The sequence below is a fragment of the Vulpes lagopus genome, chromosome 5 (assembly GCF_018345385.1).
Source record: "Vulpes lagopus strain Blue_001 chromosome 5, ASM1834538v1, whole genome shotgun sequence".
NCBI lineage: Eukaryota > Metazoa > Chordata > Mammalia > Carnivora > Canidae > Vulpes > Vulpes lagopus.
The window spans coordinates 133,736,171-133,752,869 of NC_054828.1; the positions used below are offsets into that span (position 1 = coordinate 133,736,171).

Below are 16,699 nucleotides of genomic sequence, written 5' to 3' on the forward strand. Positions count from 1 at the left end.
GGGGCTGGGGTCGGGCAGCTTCTTGTCCCTGGAAGGCAGGAGACGCAGAGCCTTGAGGCCCCGGCCCCACAGCCAACCCCCCCTCCTACCGTCTGCACCCAGGGGCAGCGCTCGGCAGTGCAGGTGACGGCGGCTGGACCCCCGGCGCGGGCGGGGGCTGCTCCGATCAGGCCCGTGACCCGCAGTCCTGCCGCTTCAGAGCATTTCTTACGGAGCCACCTAGACAGGGCCGTGTGTGCACATCTCACCGTCCTCACCCTGCTTGTGCCGTGAGACAACCAAGTGTCTACGCGGTGACCCGGCGCTCGGCTCCCACCGACTTCCTGTCCTCATGTCGGGCGGGGGCTGCGGTGACCGGAGCCACGGCGGTGGGGTGGGCTGGGCAGCCTGCGTGGGAAGGGTGTTGGTGTGGTCAGGCCCCACGAGCAGGGCGTAGGTGTCCTCGCACACGGCGCACACTCAGCGGGCCGCCCCAGGGACCCCGGCCCTGCCTTGGGGCCCTCGTGCTGCACACGGTGGCGTGGAATTCCTGCTCACGCTGGAGACAAAGCGAGTGTGTGTATCAGAACCTGAGCTGTTGATTCACGCCTCTGAGCAACTCCTTTGACTTTTTCCCTAGATCTTCAGCAATTAAGGAGTTTTTTTCGAAGCCCAAGTACAACCACATTTTGAAGCCAGAAGACTGTCTGTCTGAACCGTGCACCATCCTGCAGCTGGACACGAGAACCGTGCAGATCGCTGACCTGGAGGTGAGAGCCCCGGAGGCTAAGTGGGCGGCGCACGGACCAGACTCTGCGAATAAACAGGTTGAGGAAACTTGCCTTTGATTTTCTGAGTCTTGTCTTTTTTATGCTCTGATTTTATATTTTTACATTATTTTTTCATGTACCTCTTTAACACCATCAGTAATTTTTATATTTATGTTTAATATTTTCAGCATCTTGAGATTCTAATAAATTATATCTAGTTTCTTCAAGGATTTCAAGTTAAAAATTTTTTTTCTAAGTTGTGCTGCCGTGGATGACAAAATTCTTAATTCTTACTCTTACATTCCCCCTGTTGCCACGAGGTGGCGCGTGTGCATTCAGGAGCGGCTCATTTTCAGGGTGTGCTCAGAGGTGCAAAGCTTGGGAGCAGGTCCCTGGAACCCCCTGGAGCTCAGCCGGGAGCTAAGCTGTTGGCTCTGCACTTAGTTTCGCAGTATAGAGAGGCCCGGTTCTTTATGCCAAGAATGAGAAGAAATAGGATTCCACTCAAATATGGGACCAGAAAATGAGGCAAGTGAGGCCCACGTTGCTTGAAACCTTTTCTGATTATCTGCCGCATGTGAATTTGTGCTGCCAGCTTTAGTGGTTCTTTCCCGAGGAGCAGGTTTGCTGTGTTTGGCTACACTAGCAAGTTGCATCCACAGTTACTAGACTAGACGTGGGCCCGGCAGTGCAGCGGCATTGAGCGGGGCTGGCGGGGGGACAGCTGCTAGTTCCTGCCCGGAGCCCTCCCGCCTGCTGTCACGCGCTCACGGCAGCCGCGTCCCTTCCTTATCGTTGCCTGAACAGACCATGAGCGGCGAGCTGCACTTTGAGATCAGGAAGGCCGGCGCGCTGCATGGATTCACTGCCTGGTTCAGTGTCCGGTTCCAGAGCCTGGAGGAGGACGAGCCGCAGCTGGTGCTGAGCACAGGCCCGTTTCACCCGTGAGTGTGCAGCACCCGCAGGGGCTCCGCTGCCCCGGGAGGAGCAGGTGCAGGTCCCCTGCCGTGAGGCCGTCGCGGAGGCAGTGGCGTGTGCGGGCGGTGGGCGGGGGACCCGGACCGTGCCCCACCCCCCCCTGCCCTGGGCTGCCCTGCCTGCCCTCTGACCCCTGCATGAACGGGCGGAGCGCACTTTGCCTGCCTCAGTGGCCCTGGACACTGCTTCAGCTTTCCATGGTCTAATACAAGCACAACCCATGGAATTTTAGGGGCTTTTAACTCCCCAAGACTTTCTTGGGGAAGGTCAGTGTTTCTTGAGACAAATTTTTTTTAAAGATTTTATTTGAGGGAGAGAGTGGGCGAGAGAGCACATGAGCAGAGGCGGGGGCAGGGGAGGGGGAGGCAGATGCCCCACTGAGCAGGGAGCCCGATGCGGGACTCGATCCCAGGCCCCAGGGTCATCCCTGAGCCAAGGCATATGCTCCCCGGACCGAGCCCCCAGCCACCCCCGGGACACTTCTGTGCAGTAGCATCTTGATGCTGCTCGCTGCTCCGGTGAGCCGGGCGCTGCGGTCCGCCTCGGAGCTGGACCCAGCAGCCCGGCAGCGCTGCCTTCCTGGGACCTCCGCGGGCCTGTGCGGTAGGTGCCCGGGGCCGGGGCGGGCAGCTGTGCTGCTCGGGTCAACACTGGCTGCAGCGGGGGTCCTCGGGGCCTCGCGTCTGTCTGCACCACAGGAGCCAGGCTGTTGGCCGGAGCGTCCGTGGAGGTGGCGGGGCCAGGCCTCCAGCCGCCCTTCCCAGTCCCGGCGCACAGATGCGAGCTGTCACCAGTCGAGGGCGGGAACTCAGGCCCCTGGGGTCGTGCGCCCGCACACCGTGGGATGGGGCAGGCAGGTGCCGAGCCCGGGCAGCGCTCTGGGACGCGGGGACAGGGGCCCTCACGGCGACTGGGGCCGGAGGGACGTGAGGGCTGAGCGTGACCCCGAGGCCGTGGAGCCGTGTCCTCAGGGCCTGCAGAACCCGGAGAGCGCGGAACGTGACCGTTTGTCCCAGATGTCGCACTTGCCACTCACCCTCCAGCCCGACTCCCAGGGGCAGTGACCTTCCTGCGCTGCGGAAACTAGAACTCGGCATTGGCAGCCTAGGGACCGGGCAGGGATGCGGTAGACGCCCCGTGCCAGGGTGCTGGGCCCTGGGAGCACCTAGAGCCGCGTGCTCGCTGGGCTGTGGCCCAGTCCCTGGCGCCCACAGAGGCCTCGCCGTGGGCCTGGTGCGTCTGCCCCGCGGGAGAGCCTGGGGGTCCGCCCCACAGAGGTGACGCGTGCCCCGTGTCTTGCAGAACCACCCACTGGAAGCAGGTGCTGTTTATGATGGACGAGCCCGTGTCCATGCTCTCGGGAGATGTGGTCACAGGCTCGGTTGTGCTGCAGAGAAACCCCGTGTGGAGGAGGCACATGTCCGTGGCGCTCAGCTGGTCCGTCACTTCCACACAAGACCCCACATCGCAGAAAGGCTCGTGCCGCAGGGCGGGTGGGCGCTGGTGCTGGGAGACGGGCGTGGCGGTCGCGGTGCCACGGCCTCGGCCTCACGCGCCTGCGCTGCTTTCTCATCCTCCTCGCGGGCAGTTGGTGCTGTTATTGGTAGAACAGGAAACGGGGGCAGGAAGGTGAGTCTGAGGGCAGGGGCCCAGCCAGGGCCACCCTTCCCGTGTCCAGGAGGCCCCGGTGGAGAGCGGGCCGGGCCGCCGTTCCCACACCTGGTGCAGGACGGAAGAGGGGACGCGACGGTTCTCCTCTGGTCTCCTACCTGCTTTGTGCTAATTTTATGTCAAAGTCTTAATGTTGGTCATTAAGAAACTTCTCCGCCTGAAGCTCTTGGGTGCGATCCTGAGTCGTCATCAGGAGGCGCTGCGTGTGAGTCACACTCAAGCGGTTTATTATGACTGATTTGCTTGGTCTGTTTCCAGGTGGGAGAGAAGGTCTTTCCCATCTGGAGGTGATGGTCGAAGCTGTGGGAAGCAGGTGCTGCAGGAACGAGCCCGGGCAGAGACGCGCTTGGATGTGAGCCTGCGTTCCTGTGGCCCGCGAGCTCCCCTGCCCGGCGGCGGGACACCCGTGTGCGTGCGCGCTCCCTTCCTCGGGCCTCCACAGGCACCGCGTGGGGCTCGGCGGGGACCCCTCACCCCTGTCACTGCCCGTGTCTGTGCTCTAGAAGTAGGCGTTGTCCCCAGGTGTCCACAGTCTGGCTCGTGGCCGAGTCGGTGGCACCGTGTCCCTAAGCTAGGTCTAGATCTCAACTAGCAGGGCACACGCGCATCACCTTGTACTCCTGTGAAAGTGGCTGTTCACGCATCATGTGTCATGGTGTCCTTGCTGCCCGGGCCCCTCCCTGTCGTGCGAAGGCGGGCGCCCCAAAGCCGTGCAGGGCCTGGAGGCGGCGATGCATGTGACGGGACTCTGCATGGATAGTACAGTCGTAGAGATGTCTTCCACGTAAATTATGTGTTGGCGCAGAGCACATACTCAATAAATATTTTTAAAGAAATGAGTGTTGGCGTGTTTCCGTGCGCGTGTGCTGTGTCGGCAAGCGTGGGGTCCTACCTCGTGTGCTGCTTTGTAGCCTTTCTCCCCTGGTGTGAAGGAACGTCCCTGCCTGTAGGTCCAGGTCTACGTCTTTTGGTGTGTATTGCTTTGACTTTTAGTTGACTTTACATTGCAGAATGAATGGTATATCCCCACCGCGTGAGTGACGGGCGTGCAGGTGCGCATCTCCTGGAACAAGCACTGGACCGAGACCGTCAGCCGCGAGTGGCCGCCCCAAGTGCCCGGCACGCAGTGCCTCCGAGGGTGGTGCCCCCCGTGACGCGCAGCTTCCTGGGGCCGGTGGGGCACACAGGCCGCTTCTGGAGCCCGAAGCTTGTGCCGCCCACACTCCTAGGCTGAGGCTCCCGGCGGGGGGGCCATTAGGGGCAGGTGTCTGGGAGGTGCTTAGGCCTCGAGGGGGCCCCTGGGATGGACTCGCGCCCTTCCAGGGGAGAGCCCTGCAGAAGGTGGCTGCCTGGGGACCGGGCCAGGTCTCCAGGTCCCAGGGGGGAGGCCGCCGGGCTGGGGCACGTCCAGCCCCCAGGGCCGTTAAAGCCTCCGGGCCGGTGCCATCCAGGCCCTGTCCCTCACTGAGGCATGTCCAGCCCCCGGGCCGTTGAAGCCGCCGGGCCAGTGCCATCCGGGCTGTGTCCCTCGCTGTGGGCGTCGCTCAGCTCACGGGCACCTGTGAGCCCCGACCCTGTGTTTGCCGCGGGTTCCCGCCGCGTCCTGCCCCGCCAGTGGTCAGCGGGTGGCCAGCGGGTAGCCTCCTGGGCCCGGCCCCGGCAGGTGCGGCGGGTGGTGCGTGTGGGCCCGCGCGTTCCCCTTGGGTGCACAGCTGCCGTGGGGCTCCCGGGAGCCAGGGCCCTCAGCGTCGGCGTCCTTGGCGGGGCCAGCTCGTAGCCCTTCATAGGCTTGTTCTGCGAACACCTGCTCCGTGGCTTAGTCTTCTCTCTATTTTGATAAACAGAAGTTCCTAAGTTTTATTTTGTCTGATTCGACATTATTTTCCTTAAGGATACACTTGCTGCGTCCGGTGGAAGGAATCTGCTCTCCGTTTCCGGCTCCGTCGGTCGCCCTGGCGCACAGCTCAGCGCCCCCAGCCTCGGTTTCTCCCGGGCCATCAGGGCGGGCTCGGGATTCGCGTCCCCGGGGGTGGCTGCTCCGGCGGTGGAGTTGCAGCTTCTGTCCTCTCCTGCTGCCCGCACCCTCGCTTTCTCCTCTAGAGCTGCTGCGGCGGCAACAGCATGTTTTGATTTATTTTCAGTATCTCCCGGGTCCAAGTATTTCTAATTCCCATTATGAGTTCTCCTGCTGTCCCAGGGCTATTTAGAAATTGTGGCTTAATTTCCAAAGGTGGAATTTTCTAGGTATTTTTTCTTATTAATCTCTAGCTGAATGTCCCTGTGCTCAGAGGACGACCTGAGTGATCTCACTCCCCTGAGGTCACAAGGACTTGAATGTGCGTCATGCTGTCGGATGACGCGGAGGCCACCATGTCGCCGGGATCGGCTCGGGCAGCCGTGTTGCATGTTGCTCGCTTGGCCCCGATGCTTCGGCCACTTGTGCCTCCTCGTCCCCTCAGGCAGCCGCCACGGGAGGAAGCAGGGCCTCCGAGGACACAGCTGCACCTCGGCGGCCTCATTTGACCCATGTCCTTAGGGCCCCGATCTGCAATGCAGTCACACTGCAGGGCCCTGCTGTGACCCCCGACAGCCCCGTGCTGCGATGGAACCCCCACTGCGGAGCGGGCCTCTGGGGATGTCAGGGGTTCCTGAATGAGGCTGCAGGGCATGTCGGGGGCACCTGAATGATGGGGGGGCACAGGCATGTCAGGGGCACCTGTGGGGGCGCCTGGCACTGCTTGTGGCACAGCCCCACCCCGCGCTGCTCACAGGGCCACGAGCTTGCCAGCCCCCATCCCGGCGCCCCTTGGAGGCCTGGCAGCTGGCCTGTGCTCGGGGTGGTGTGGCTTTAGGGGTATCTGCTCACCGGGGCTGCCCCCGCTGTGGGGGGGTGGGGGGAGCAGCCCCAGGCCGACCCCTGGCCTGACCCCTCGCCCTCTGCACCCCGGAGCTGACCCCGTGGTGGACCTGGAAGCTCAGGCAAGGTCATCGTTGCAACAGGAAGACCTCGACTGACCTGCATGTCTGGTTTTTTACAAAGCGTGTTGTGCCCATGTGTGGCAGTGCCCAGGGCCCAGACTGGGTGGGGGCGACTCATGGGCGTGCAGCGCAGCCTGCTGCCCCTGCTGCGGCGTCGGAGCCCTCGAGGGTAGGCTCCAGCCTCCGGCCTCCGGCCTCCAGCCTCCAGCCTCCAGCCTCTGGCCTCTGGCCTCCAGCCACCACAGCCCGGCCAGCCCGGGTTCTGAGTGGTTCCCAGCCTTCCCCCCTGAAGCCAACACGGGGTCCGGCACGTGGCAGGCGCTGCGGGAGCCGGAGACCGAGGGGGGATGAGGCCGGTGCGTCCCGGGGAGCCTGCGGGGGGCCAGGGGAGGGGTGTGGCACCTGGGCCAGGCCCGCTGCCCTGCAGCCTCCCGGCCCTGTCCCCGCTGCTGCGCCCTGAGAGGCCTGCAGGCGCCCCTGCCCCGGGCACACACCGGGCCGCCATCCCAGCAGCGGGGAGGGCAGTGAGCAGACGGCGGGAGGGAGCCAAGGCTCGGCCCGGATGCGCCGGGCACCTGGGTGCTGGGCTGCCCCGGTCCGTCTGCTTGCCGCCCCTGGGGAGCCGAAGCTCAGCACCTTGGCCTTGCGATGGCCCCGCTTGGAGAGAAGCCCCCTGGGATGGCTGCTGCGTCCCACCCCCAGCTGGTCTCCCTGGCCGCTCTGCTTCCACAGGAAATACAGAAAGTAGCAAGTGGAGCCTGGAGCCTGGCCTGGACTGAGCAAGGGGTGGGGGGCCGCCGGCGGGGCGAGTCCCCCCTGGAGCCCTGCCACGGGCGCTGGTGGCAGCTGGAGGCACCGGCATAGGGCTCTATAGATAGTTTATGCATTTGCTTGGAGTTTACACTAACCTATATTTAAGGTATATGATAATTTAGGTTGACATAGTGGGATAGAAATTTTTTTCTTTAGAAATTGTCCATATGTTATTTGTGCAGGAAATAGTGACCTGACACAAGACACCTGTCCTCAACTTCACACTGTGGTGAGAGGTAACCAGGATAAACTGCACTTTACTGTGAAAACTGACACCCACTTCCATCCTGCCAAGGTCTTGCGTCGTTTGCCTCATTGTCAAGGGGACTTTACTTTCCCTGCTCACATCACAAGGATGTGGCCAGGATCAGGTATATGGAACTGTGTTGGGATCTGCAAGAGACACACTCCAGCCAGCCAGCCATCTGTCCATCCATCCGTCTGTCTATTTATTGCCTTTATTGAGCTTTCATTCACGCTCATGCATGCAGATGCTCACAGAGCCCCGAAATCACAGTGTCCCTCTTTTACAGACTAATAAATGGAACTTGAAGAGGTTAAGAGGTTTCCCCAAGGTCATGCAGCTGCCAGGCAGGTGCTGGCGTGACCATGTGTTGTGACAAGCACTGGATGGTGACTTCAGGTGTGTTAAAAGAAGGCCCCTTGTGGGTTGGGAAGGGCCAGGGCTGGACAGGCTTCTTCACTGCCCTGCAGCTTTCTCCCTAATGCACGAACCTCATTTGAGCTGTTCTGCTCCACTGCACACAGCCCAGAGGGCCGTGAATAATGCGGGGGAAGCAAAGGGTCGGCTTTTGGGGGAGACGGGCTGTATCAGCTGGGAGTACTGTTAAGTGAGGCCTGGGAAATGAGTTCCATTTTTAAAATGTCATTTCATAAACTCACCCTGGAAGCAAATACATTCTCTGCCGTGCGAGGAGCGAGGAGCTCCATGTGGACTCAGAGCAAAGCAAACGGTGGTGATGCTGGTGATAATGACCATTGACATTTATTGCTATTTTGGGCCAGACTTTATGCAGCATCCCAAAATAGGTATTAGTGCAATTTTACAAAAAAGAAATGGGTTACATATTAAAAAATACATAAAAGTGGAGGTTGAGTGGGGGCCCTATCAGGAATAAATATGTTTGTTTTTATTTTTTATTTTATTTTTTTTTTTTTATTTTTATTTTTTATTTTTATTTTTTTTTTTAATTAACTTTTATTGGTGTTTAATTTACCAACATACAGAAAAACACCCAGTGCTCATCCCGTCAAGTGTCCACCTCAGTGCCCGTCACCCATTCCCCTCCAACACCCGCCCTCCTCCCCTTCCACCACCCCTAGTTCGTTTCCCCGAGTTAGGAGTCTTTATGTTCTGTCTCCCTTCCTGATATTTCCCAACATTTCTTTTCCCTTCCTTTATATTCCCTTTCACTATTATTCATATTCCCCAAATGAATGAGAACATACACTGTTTGTCCTTCTCCGATTGACTTATTTCACTCAGCATAATACCCTCCAGTTCCATCCACGTTGAAGCAAATGGTGGGTATTTGTCGTTTCTAATTGCTGAGTAATATTCCATTGTATACATAAACCACATCTTCTTTATCCATTCATCTTTCGATGGACACCGAGGCTCCTTCCACAGTTTGGCTATTGTGGCCATTGCTGATAGAAACATCGGGGTGCAGGTGTCCCGACGTTTCATTGCATCTGAATCTTTGGGGTAAATCCCCAACAGTGCAATTGCTGGGTCGTAGGGCAGGTCTATTTTTAACTCTTTGAGGAACCTCCACACAGTTTTCCAGAGTGGCTGCACCAGTTCACATTCCCACCAACAGTGTAAGAGGCTTCCCTTTTCTCCGCATCCTCTCCAACATTTGTTGTTTCCTGCCTTGTTAATTTTCCCCATTCTCACTGGTGTGAGGTGGTATCTCATTGTGGTTTTGATTTGTATTTCCCTGATGGCAAGTGATGCAGAGCATTTTCTCATGTGCATGTTGGCCATGTCCATGTCTTCCTCTGTGAGATTTCTCTTCATGTCTTTTGCCCATTTCATGATTGGATTGTTTGTTTCTTTGGTGTTGAGTTTAATAAGTTCTTTATAGATTTTGGAAACTAGCCCTTTATCTGATATGTCATTTGCAAATATCTTCTCCCATTCTGTAGGTTGTCTTTTAGTTTTGTTGACTGTATCCTTTGCTGTGCAAAAGCTTCTTATCTTGATGAAGTCCCAATAGTTCATTTTTGCTTTTGTTTCTTTTGCCTTCGTGGATGTATCTTGCAAGAAGTTACTGTGGCCAAGTTCAAAAAGGGTGTTGCCTGTGTTCTCCTCTAGGATTTTGATGGAATCTTGTCTCACATTTAGATCTCTCATCCATTTTGAGTTTATCTTTGTGTATGGTGAAAGAGAGTGGTCCAGTTTCATTCTTCTGCATGTGGATGTCCAATTTTCCCAGCACCATTTATTGAAGAGACTGTCTTTCTTCCAATGGATAGTCTTTCCTCCTTTATCGAATATTAGATGGCCGTACATTTCAGGGTCCACTTCTGGGTTCTCTATTCTGTTCCATTGATCTATGTGTCTGTTTTTGTGCCAGTACCACACTGTCTTGATGACCACAGCTTTGTAATACAACCTGAAATCTGGCATTGTGATGCCCCCAGCTAAGGTTTTCTTTTTTAAAATTCCCCTGGCTATTCGGGGTCTTTTCTGATTCCACACAAATCTTAAAATAATTTGTTCTAACTCTCTGAAGAAAGTCCATGGTATTTTGATAGGGATTGCATTAAACGTATAAATTGCCCTGGGTAACATTGACATTTTTACAATATTAATTCTGCCAATCCATGAGCATGGAATATTTTTCCATCTCTTTGTGTCTTCCTCAATTTCTTTCAGAAGTGTTCTATAGTTTTTAGGGTATAGATCTTTTACCTCTTTGGTTAGGTTTATTCCTAGGTATCTTATGCTTTTGGGTGCAATTGTAAATGGGATTGACTCCTTAATTTCTCTTTCTTCAGTCTCATTGTTAGTGTATAGAAATGCCATTGATTTCTGGGCATTGATTTTGTATCCTGCCACGCTACCAAATTGCTGTATGAGTTCTAGCAATCTGGGGGTGGAGGCTTTTGGGTTTTCTATGTAGAGTATCATGTCATCGGCGAAGAGGGAGAGTTTGACTTCTTCTTTGCCAATTTGAATGCCTTTAATGTCTTTTTGTTGTCTGATTGCTGAGGCGAGGACTTCCAGAACTATGTTGAACAGCAGTGGTGAGAGTGGACATCCCTGTCTTGTTCCTGATCTTAGGGGAAAGGCTCCCAGTGCTTCCCCATTGAGAATGATATTTGCTGTGGGCTTTTCGTAGATGGCTTTTAAGATGTCGAGGAAAGTTCCCTCTATCCCAACACTCTGAAGGGTTTTGATCAGGAATGGATGCTGTATTTTGTCAAATGCTTTCTCTGCATCTAATGAGAGTATCATATGGTTCTTGGTTTTTCTCTTGCTGATATGATGAATCACATTGATGGTTTTACGAGTGTTGAACCAGCCTTGTGTCCCAGGGATAAATCCTACTTGGTCATGGTGAATAATTTTCTTAATGTGTTATTGGATCCTATTGGCTAGTATCTTGTTGAGAATTTTTGCATCCATGTTCATCAGGGATATTGGTCTGTAATTCTCCTTTTTGGTGGGGTCTTTGTCTGGTTTCGGAATTAAGGTGATGCTGGCCTCATAGAACGAATTTGGAAGTACTCCATCTCTTTCTATCTTTCCAAACAGCTTTAGTAGAATAGGTATGATTTCTTCTTTAAACGTTTGATAGAATTCCCCTGGGAAGCCATCTGGCCCTGGACTCTTGTGTCTTGGGAGGTTTTTGATGACTGCTTCAATTTCCTCCCTGGTTATTGGCCTGTTCAGGTTTTCTATTTCTTCCTGCTCCAGTTTTGGTAGTTTGTGGCTTTCCAGGAATGCGTCCATTTCTTCTAGATTTCCTAATTTATTGGCATACAGCTGTTCATAATATGTTTTTAAAATCGTTTGTATTTCCTTGGTGTTGGTAGTGATGTCCCCTTTCTCATTCATGATTTTATTAATTTGAGTCTTCTCTCTCTTCTTTTTAATAAGGTTGGCTAATGGTTTATCTATCTTATTAATTCCTTCAAAGAACCAACTCCTGGTTCTGTTGATCTGTTCCACAGTTCTTTTGGTCTCGATATCATTGAGTTCTGCTCGAATTTTAATTAACTGTCTTCTTCTGCTGGGGGTGGGGTCTATTTGTTGCTTTTTCTCTAGTTCCTTTATGTGTAAGGTGAGCTTTTGAATTTGAGATCTTTCCAGTTTTTGAATGTATGCTTGTATTGCGATGTATTTCCCCCTCAGGACTGCTTTTGCTGCATCCCAAAGATTTTGAACGGTTGTATCTTCATTTTCATTAGTTTCCATGAATCTTTTTAATTCTTCCTTAATTTCCTGGTTGACCTTTTCATCTTTTAGCAGGATGGTCCTTAACCTCCACGTGTTTGTGGTCCTTCCATATTTCTTGTTGTGATTAAGTTCTAATTTCAAGGCATTATGGTCTGAGAATATACAGGGGACTATCCCGATCTTTTGGTATCGGTTCAGACCCGATTTGTGACCCAGTATGTGGTCTATTCTGGAGAAAGTTCCATGTGCACTTGAGAAGAATGTGTATTCAGTTGAGTTTGGATGTAAAGTTCTGTAGATATCTGTGAAATCCATCTGGTCCAGTGTATCATTTAAAGCTCTCGTTTCTTTGGAGATATTGTGCTTAGAAGACCTATCCAGGGTAGAAAGAGCTAGATTGAAGTCACCAAGTATAAGTGTATTATTATCAAGGTATTTCTTGAGTTTGGTTATTAATTGGTTTAAATATTTGGCAGCTCCCACATTCGGGGCATATATATTGAGGATTGTTAAGTCCTCTTGTTGGATAGATCCTTTGAGTATGAGATAGTGTCCCTCTTCATCTCTCACTATAGTCTTCGGGGTAAATTTTAATTTATCTGATATAAGGATGGCAACCCCTGCTTTCTTTTGAGGACCATTTGAATGGTAAATGGTTCTCCAACCTTTTATTTTCAGGTTGTAGGTGTCCTTCTGTCTAAAATGAGTCTCTTGTAGACAGCAAATAGATGGGTCCTGCTTTTTTATCCAGTCTGAAACCCTGCGCCTTTTGATGGGGTCATTAAGCCCGTTCACATTCAGAGTTACTATTGATAGATATGAGTTTAGTGTCATCATATCTATTCAGTCCTTGTTTTTGTGGATTGTTCCACTGAACTTCTTCTTAAAGGGGAATTTTAAGAGTCCCCCTTAAAATTTCTTGCAGAGCTGGTTTGGAGGTTACATATTCTTTCAGTTCCTGCCTGTCTTGGAAGCTCTTTATCTCTCCTTCCATTTTGAATGAAAGCCTTGCGGGGTAAAGTATTCTTGGTTGCATGTTCTTTTCATTTAGGACCCTGAATATATCCTGCCAGCCCTTTCTGGCCTGCCAGGTCTCTGTGGAGAGGTCTGCTGTTACCCTAATATTCCTCCCCATAAAAGTCAGGGACTTTTTTTCTCTTGCTGCTTTAAGGATCTTCTCCTTATCTTTGGAATTTGCAAGCTTCACTATTAAATGTCGAGGTGTTGAACGGTTTTTGTTGATTTTAGGGGGGGATCTCTCTATTTCCTGGATCTGAATGCCTGTTTCCCTTCCCAGATTCGGAAAGTTTTCAGCTAGGATTTGTTCAAATACATATTCTGGCCCTCTGTCCCTTTCCGCGCCCTCGGGAACCCCAATTAAACGTAGGTTTTTCTTCCTCAGGCTATCATTTATTTCCCTTAATCTATCCTCATGGTCTTTTAATTGCCTGTCTCTTTTTTCCTCAGTTTCCCTCTTTGCCATCAACTTGTCTTCTATGTCACTCACTCGTTCTTCCACCTCGTCAAGCCTCGTCGTTAGGACTTCTAGCTTGGATTGCATCTCATTTAATTGATTTTTAATTTCTGCCTGATTAGATCTAAATTCTGCAGTCATGAAGTCTCTTGAGTCCTTTATGGTTTTTTCTAGAGCCACCAGTAGCTGTAAAATAGTGCTTCTGAATTGGCTTTCTGACATTGAATTGTAATCCATATTTTGTAACTCTGTGGGAGAGTGGGCTGTTTCTGATTCTTTTTTTTGAGGGGTTTTCCTTCTAGTCATTTTGCTCAGTGCAGAGTGGCCAAAAACAAGTTGTATTGGGAAAAGGAGAAAAAGAGAGAGAAGGAAAGAAAAGAGAAAAAGAAAAAAGAGAAAGAAGAAAAAAATAGGGGAAAAAGAGAAGAAAAAGAAAGAAAAAGAAAGAAAGGAGAAAAAAGAAAAAAGGGGGGGGTGGGGGAAGCAATCAGAAATCAAGAAGAAAGAGAGAAAAAAAGCACAAAACAAAACAAAACAAAAAAAAAACAAAAAACAAAAACAAAAAAACAAAAAACAAAAAAAACCCACGGGGGAGTATCTTCCGATTCTGTGTAGTTTAAGTCCCTTGACTTCCCTTGGAACTGGTCCGTCTCGCTGGTCTTCTGGGGGAGGGGCCTGCTGTGCTGATTCTCAGGTGTTGGCACTTGGGGGAGCTGCTCTGCCCCTGCCTGGTGCAGGGCTCGGTGGGGGTTGTTGACCCCGTGAGGCCCCGGGAGGAAGCCACAGTGGCGGGGGCAGCTCTGGGACCCTGGATCCAGCCCCCGCAGTAGCTCCGGGGCTCTCCTTCTGCAGGGCCTGGGGGCTCCGGGGCGGGGCCGCTGATCTGCTCAGTTCCAGGCAGGAGCGTCCTTGCTGTCCTGGGCCCTCCCGGCCTCTGCCTGTCCCGGGGGAGGCCGGATCCTGGGCTGTGTCCCGGCGCCCTGTGCTCCGGGGCCTGCGCTGTTGGATTCGCGCTCCCGGCGGTGCAGCCCCCTCCGCGGAGCCGCCGCCCGAGCCTCTCCGAGCTGTTCCCGGAGCCGCGCAGCCCCCTCCGCGCGGAGCTTCTTCCTCCGCGCGAGCCGCCGCCGCTGAGCTGTTCCCGGAGCCGCGCAGCCCCCTCCGCGGAGCCGCCGCCCGAGCCCCTCCGAGCTGTTCCCGGAGCCGCGCCGCCCCCTCCGCGCGGAGCTTCTTCCTCCGCCCGAGCCGCCGCCGCTGAGCTGTTCCCGGAGCCCCGCAGCCCCCTCCGCGGAGCCGCCGCCCGAGCCCCTCCGAGCTGCTCCGGGTCCCGCCGAGCGCCGCAGCCCTTAGGGAGCTCGGCGCATCTCCCGGGGCGCAGTTCCTCTGTTACTGTCCCAGGGAGCCCGAGGGCGTCCCCGCCTTTCTGGGGATCCTGCTCCAATTCCCGGGGAGCCCCTTTCCGCGGGGAAGGTTGGTGCAGCTCCTGCTCCTCCGGGACGGGGCTCTCCTGTCCTGGGGACACTCGCCCCGGCCTCAGCCGGCTCCTCGCGGGGCCCCTCCCCCTTGGAGGCCTTTTGTTTCTTTATTTCTTTTTCCCCGTCTTCCTACCTTGATAGAAGCGCGAACTCTTCTCACTGTAGCGTTCCAGCTGGTCTCTCTTTAAATCTCAGGCCGAATTCGTAGGTTTTCAGGATGATTGGATGGTTTTCTAGGTAATTTGCTGAGGACAGGTGACTTGGAGACCCTACTCCTCCGCCATCTTGCCCCTCCCCAATATGTTTGTTTTTAATGTGCTAGAACATAATTAATATTAAATGATGTGTAAACTAACTAACTAGGAAAATTGGCTGTAGCCGGCCTCAATCTACTCTTTTCCATCCAAGAACAACAGCTCACCTCTGAAATTCATCAAAGTTCAGTTTGAACACAGAAGAGAGAAACTGGAGGCAAGCATAACTTCAATATTTTCAGCATTACTTTTTGTTAATTTGACATTTCATGTTGCCCTTTTTATATTTTGGGGAGCTGTATTTCCTGAAATATTCTCCCTTAAGAAGTACTGTCTTGTCAGGGTTCTCCCGAGAAGCAGAACCAATAGGATTTACGTGCGCTACCCATGTCATCTCTCTCGATCTACAGCGTCTCTATCTTTATCCTTCATCACTATCTGTATATGTGGATCGTGCCTCTCTCCCGCAGGCTGGAGACCCAGGAGACGTCATGCTGCAGCTTGAGTCCGAAGGTCGTCTGCCATCAGAATCCCTTTTCTCAGGGAGGTCAGTGTCATCTCTACTAAGACCTTCAACCGACTGCATGAGGCTCATCACACTGGAGAGCCGCATCTGCTTTACTCAAAGTCTAATGATCTGAATGTTAATCACATCTAGAACATACCTTCACAGAGAAATCTAGAACAATGTTTGACTAAACAGGCCTAGCCAAGTTGGCACAAAATTAACCATCACGTGTCATTCATTTAAAAAAATATATATTTGGTTTTTAAAATATTTTTGAAAAGGATCCTGCATCTAGTCAAACATTTAGAGCTAACTTCTACTCTGCAGGTAGAAGGTCTAGTGAAACAGCAGTCCACAGACGCCAGGTCCCAACTGGGGAATTCTGGGGGACGGATACACCGCTCAGTCACTTGTGGCAGTGACAGCACAGATCCTGCCTCCACTCGAAGAGGGTGGGCTGAGAGAGAGGTCTAGGAGGCACAGGAACAAAATACAGTGTGTGCACCACGTTTGAGTCCTGATGGGAATAAAACCAACCGTCAAGGGACCCCTGGGTGGCTTAGTAGTTGAGCATCTGCCTTTGGCTCAGCACATGATCCCGGGGCCCTGGGATCAAGTCCCACATCAGGTTCCCCGCAGGAAGTCTGCCTCTCCCTCTGCCTGGATTTCTGCCTCTCTCTGTGTCTCTCATGAATAAATAAACTAAAAAAAAAAAAAAAAACCCAACTGTGGAAGAACATTTTCTTTTTCAGAAATGGCAAATTTAAATTTGAAATAGGCACAAACTGACGTTAAGAAATCATGGTGAGGGGATCCCTGGGTGGCTTAGCGGTTTAGCGCCTGCCTTTGGCCCAGGGCACGATCCTGGAGTCCTGGGATCGAGTCCCGAGTCAGGCTCCCAGCATGGAGCCTGTTTCTCCCTCCTCCTGTGTCTCTGCCTCTGTCTCTCTCTCTCTCATAAATAAATAAATAAATAAATAAATAAATCTTAAAAAAAAAAAAAAGAAAGAAATCATGGTGAATTTTCATAGGTGTGAAAATGCCACAAGTAAAATGTCTTTTCAAATTTAAATAAATAAATAAGGGATCCCTGGGTGGCGCAGCGGTTTGGCGCCTGCCTTTGGCCCAGGGTGCGATCCTGGAGACCTGGGATCGAGTCCCACGTCGGGCTCCCAGTGCATGGAGCCTGCTTCTCCCTCTGCCTGTGTCTCTGCCTCTCTCTCTCTCTCTCTGTGACTATCATAAATAAATAAAAATTAAAAAAAAATAAAGAAAATGTCTTTTCTTTTAAAAGATTTTATTTGAGAGACAGCCAGAGCGAGTGAGCGAGCAAGAGAGAGCATGGGGAAGGGCATGGAGAAGGACAAGC

At 52.8% G+C, this 16,699-nt stretch overlaps 1 protein-coding gene across 1 annotated transcript; it reads left to right on the forward strand.

The window, feature by feature from the left end:
- The first annotated feature begins 594 nt into the window (after positions 1-594).
- LOC121491244 (protein arginine N-methyltransferase 2-like) lies at positions 595-4,234 on the forward strand. The gene is made up of 4 exons (XM_041755897.1): positions 595-749; positions 1,557-1,693; positions 3,030-3,201; positions 3,657-4,234. Exons 2-4 carry the CDS (start codon positions 1,560-1,562, stop codon positions 3,687-3,689), a joined length of 339 nt encoding a protein of 112 aa, XP_041611831.1. The 5' UTR covers positions 595-749; positions 1,557-1,559; the 3' UTR covers positions 3,690-4,234.
- The last annotated feature ends 12,465 nt before the right edge of the window (positions 4,235-16,699 follow it).

What these genes read in the sequence shown, in the direction of transcription:
- LOC121491244 (XM_041755897.1), top strand. Translation starts at nt 1,560, where the DNA reads ATGAGCGGCGAGCTGCACTTTGAGATCAGGAAGGCCGGCGCGCTGCAT. An exon ending in AGCACAGGCCCGTTTCACCC is followed by an intron (nt 1,694 to 3,029) that starts GTGAGTGTGCAG and finishes CGTGTCTTGCAG; the next exon opens with AACCACCCACTGGAAGCAGG. An exon ending in AAGACCCCACATCGCAGAAA is followed by an intron (nt 3,202 to 3,656) that starts GGCTCGTGCCGC and finishes GTCTGTTTCCAG; the next exon opens with GTGGGAGAGAAGGTCTTTCC.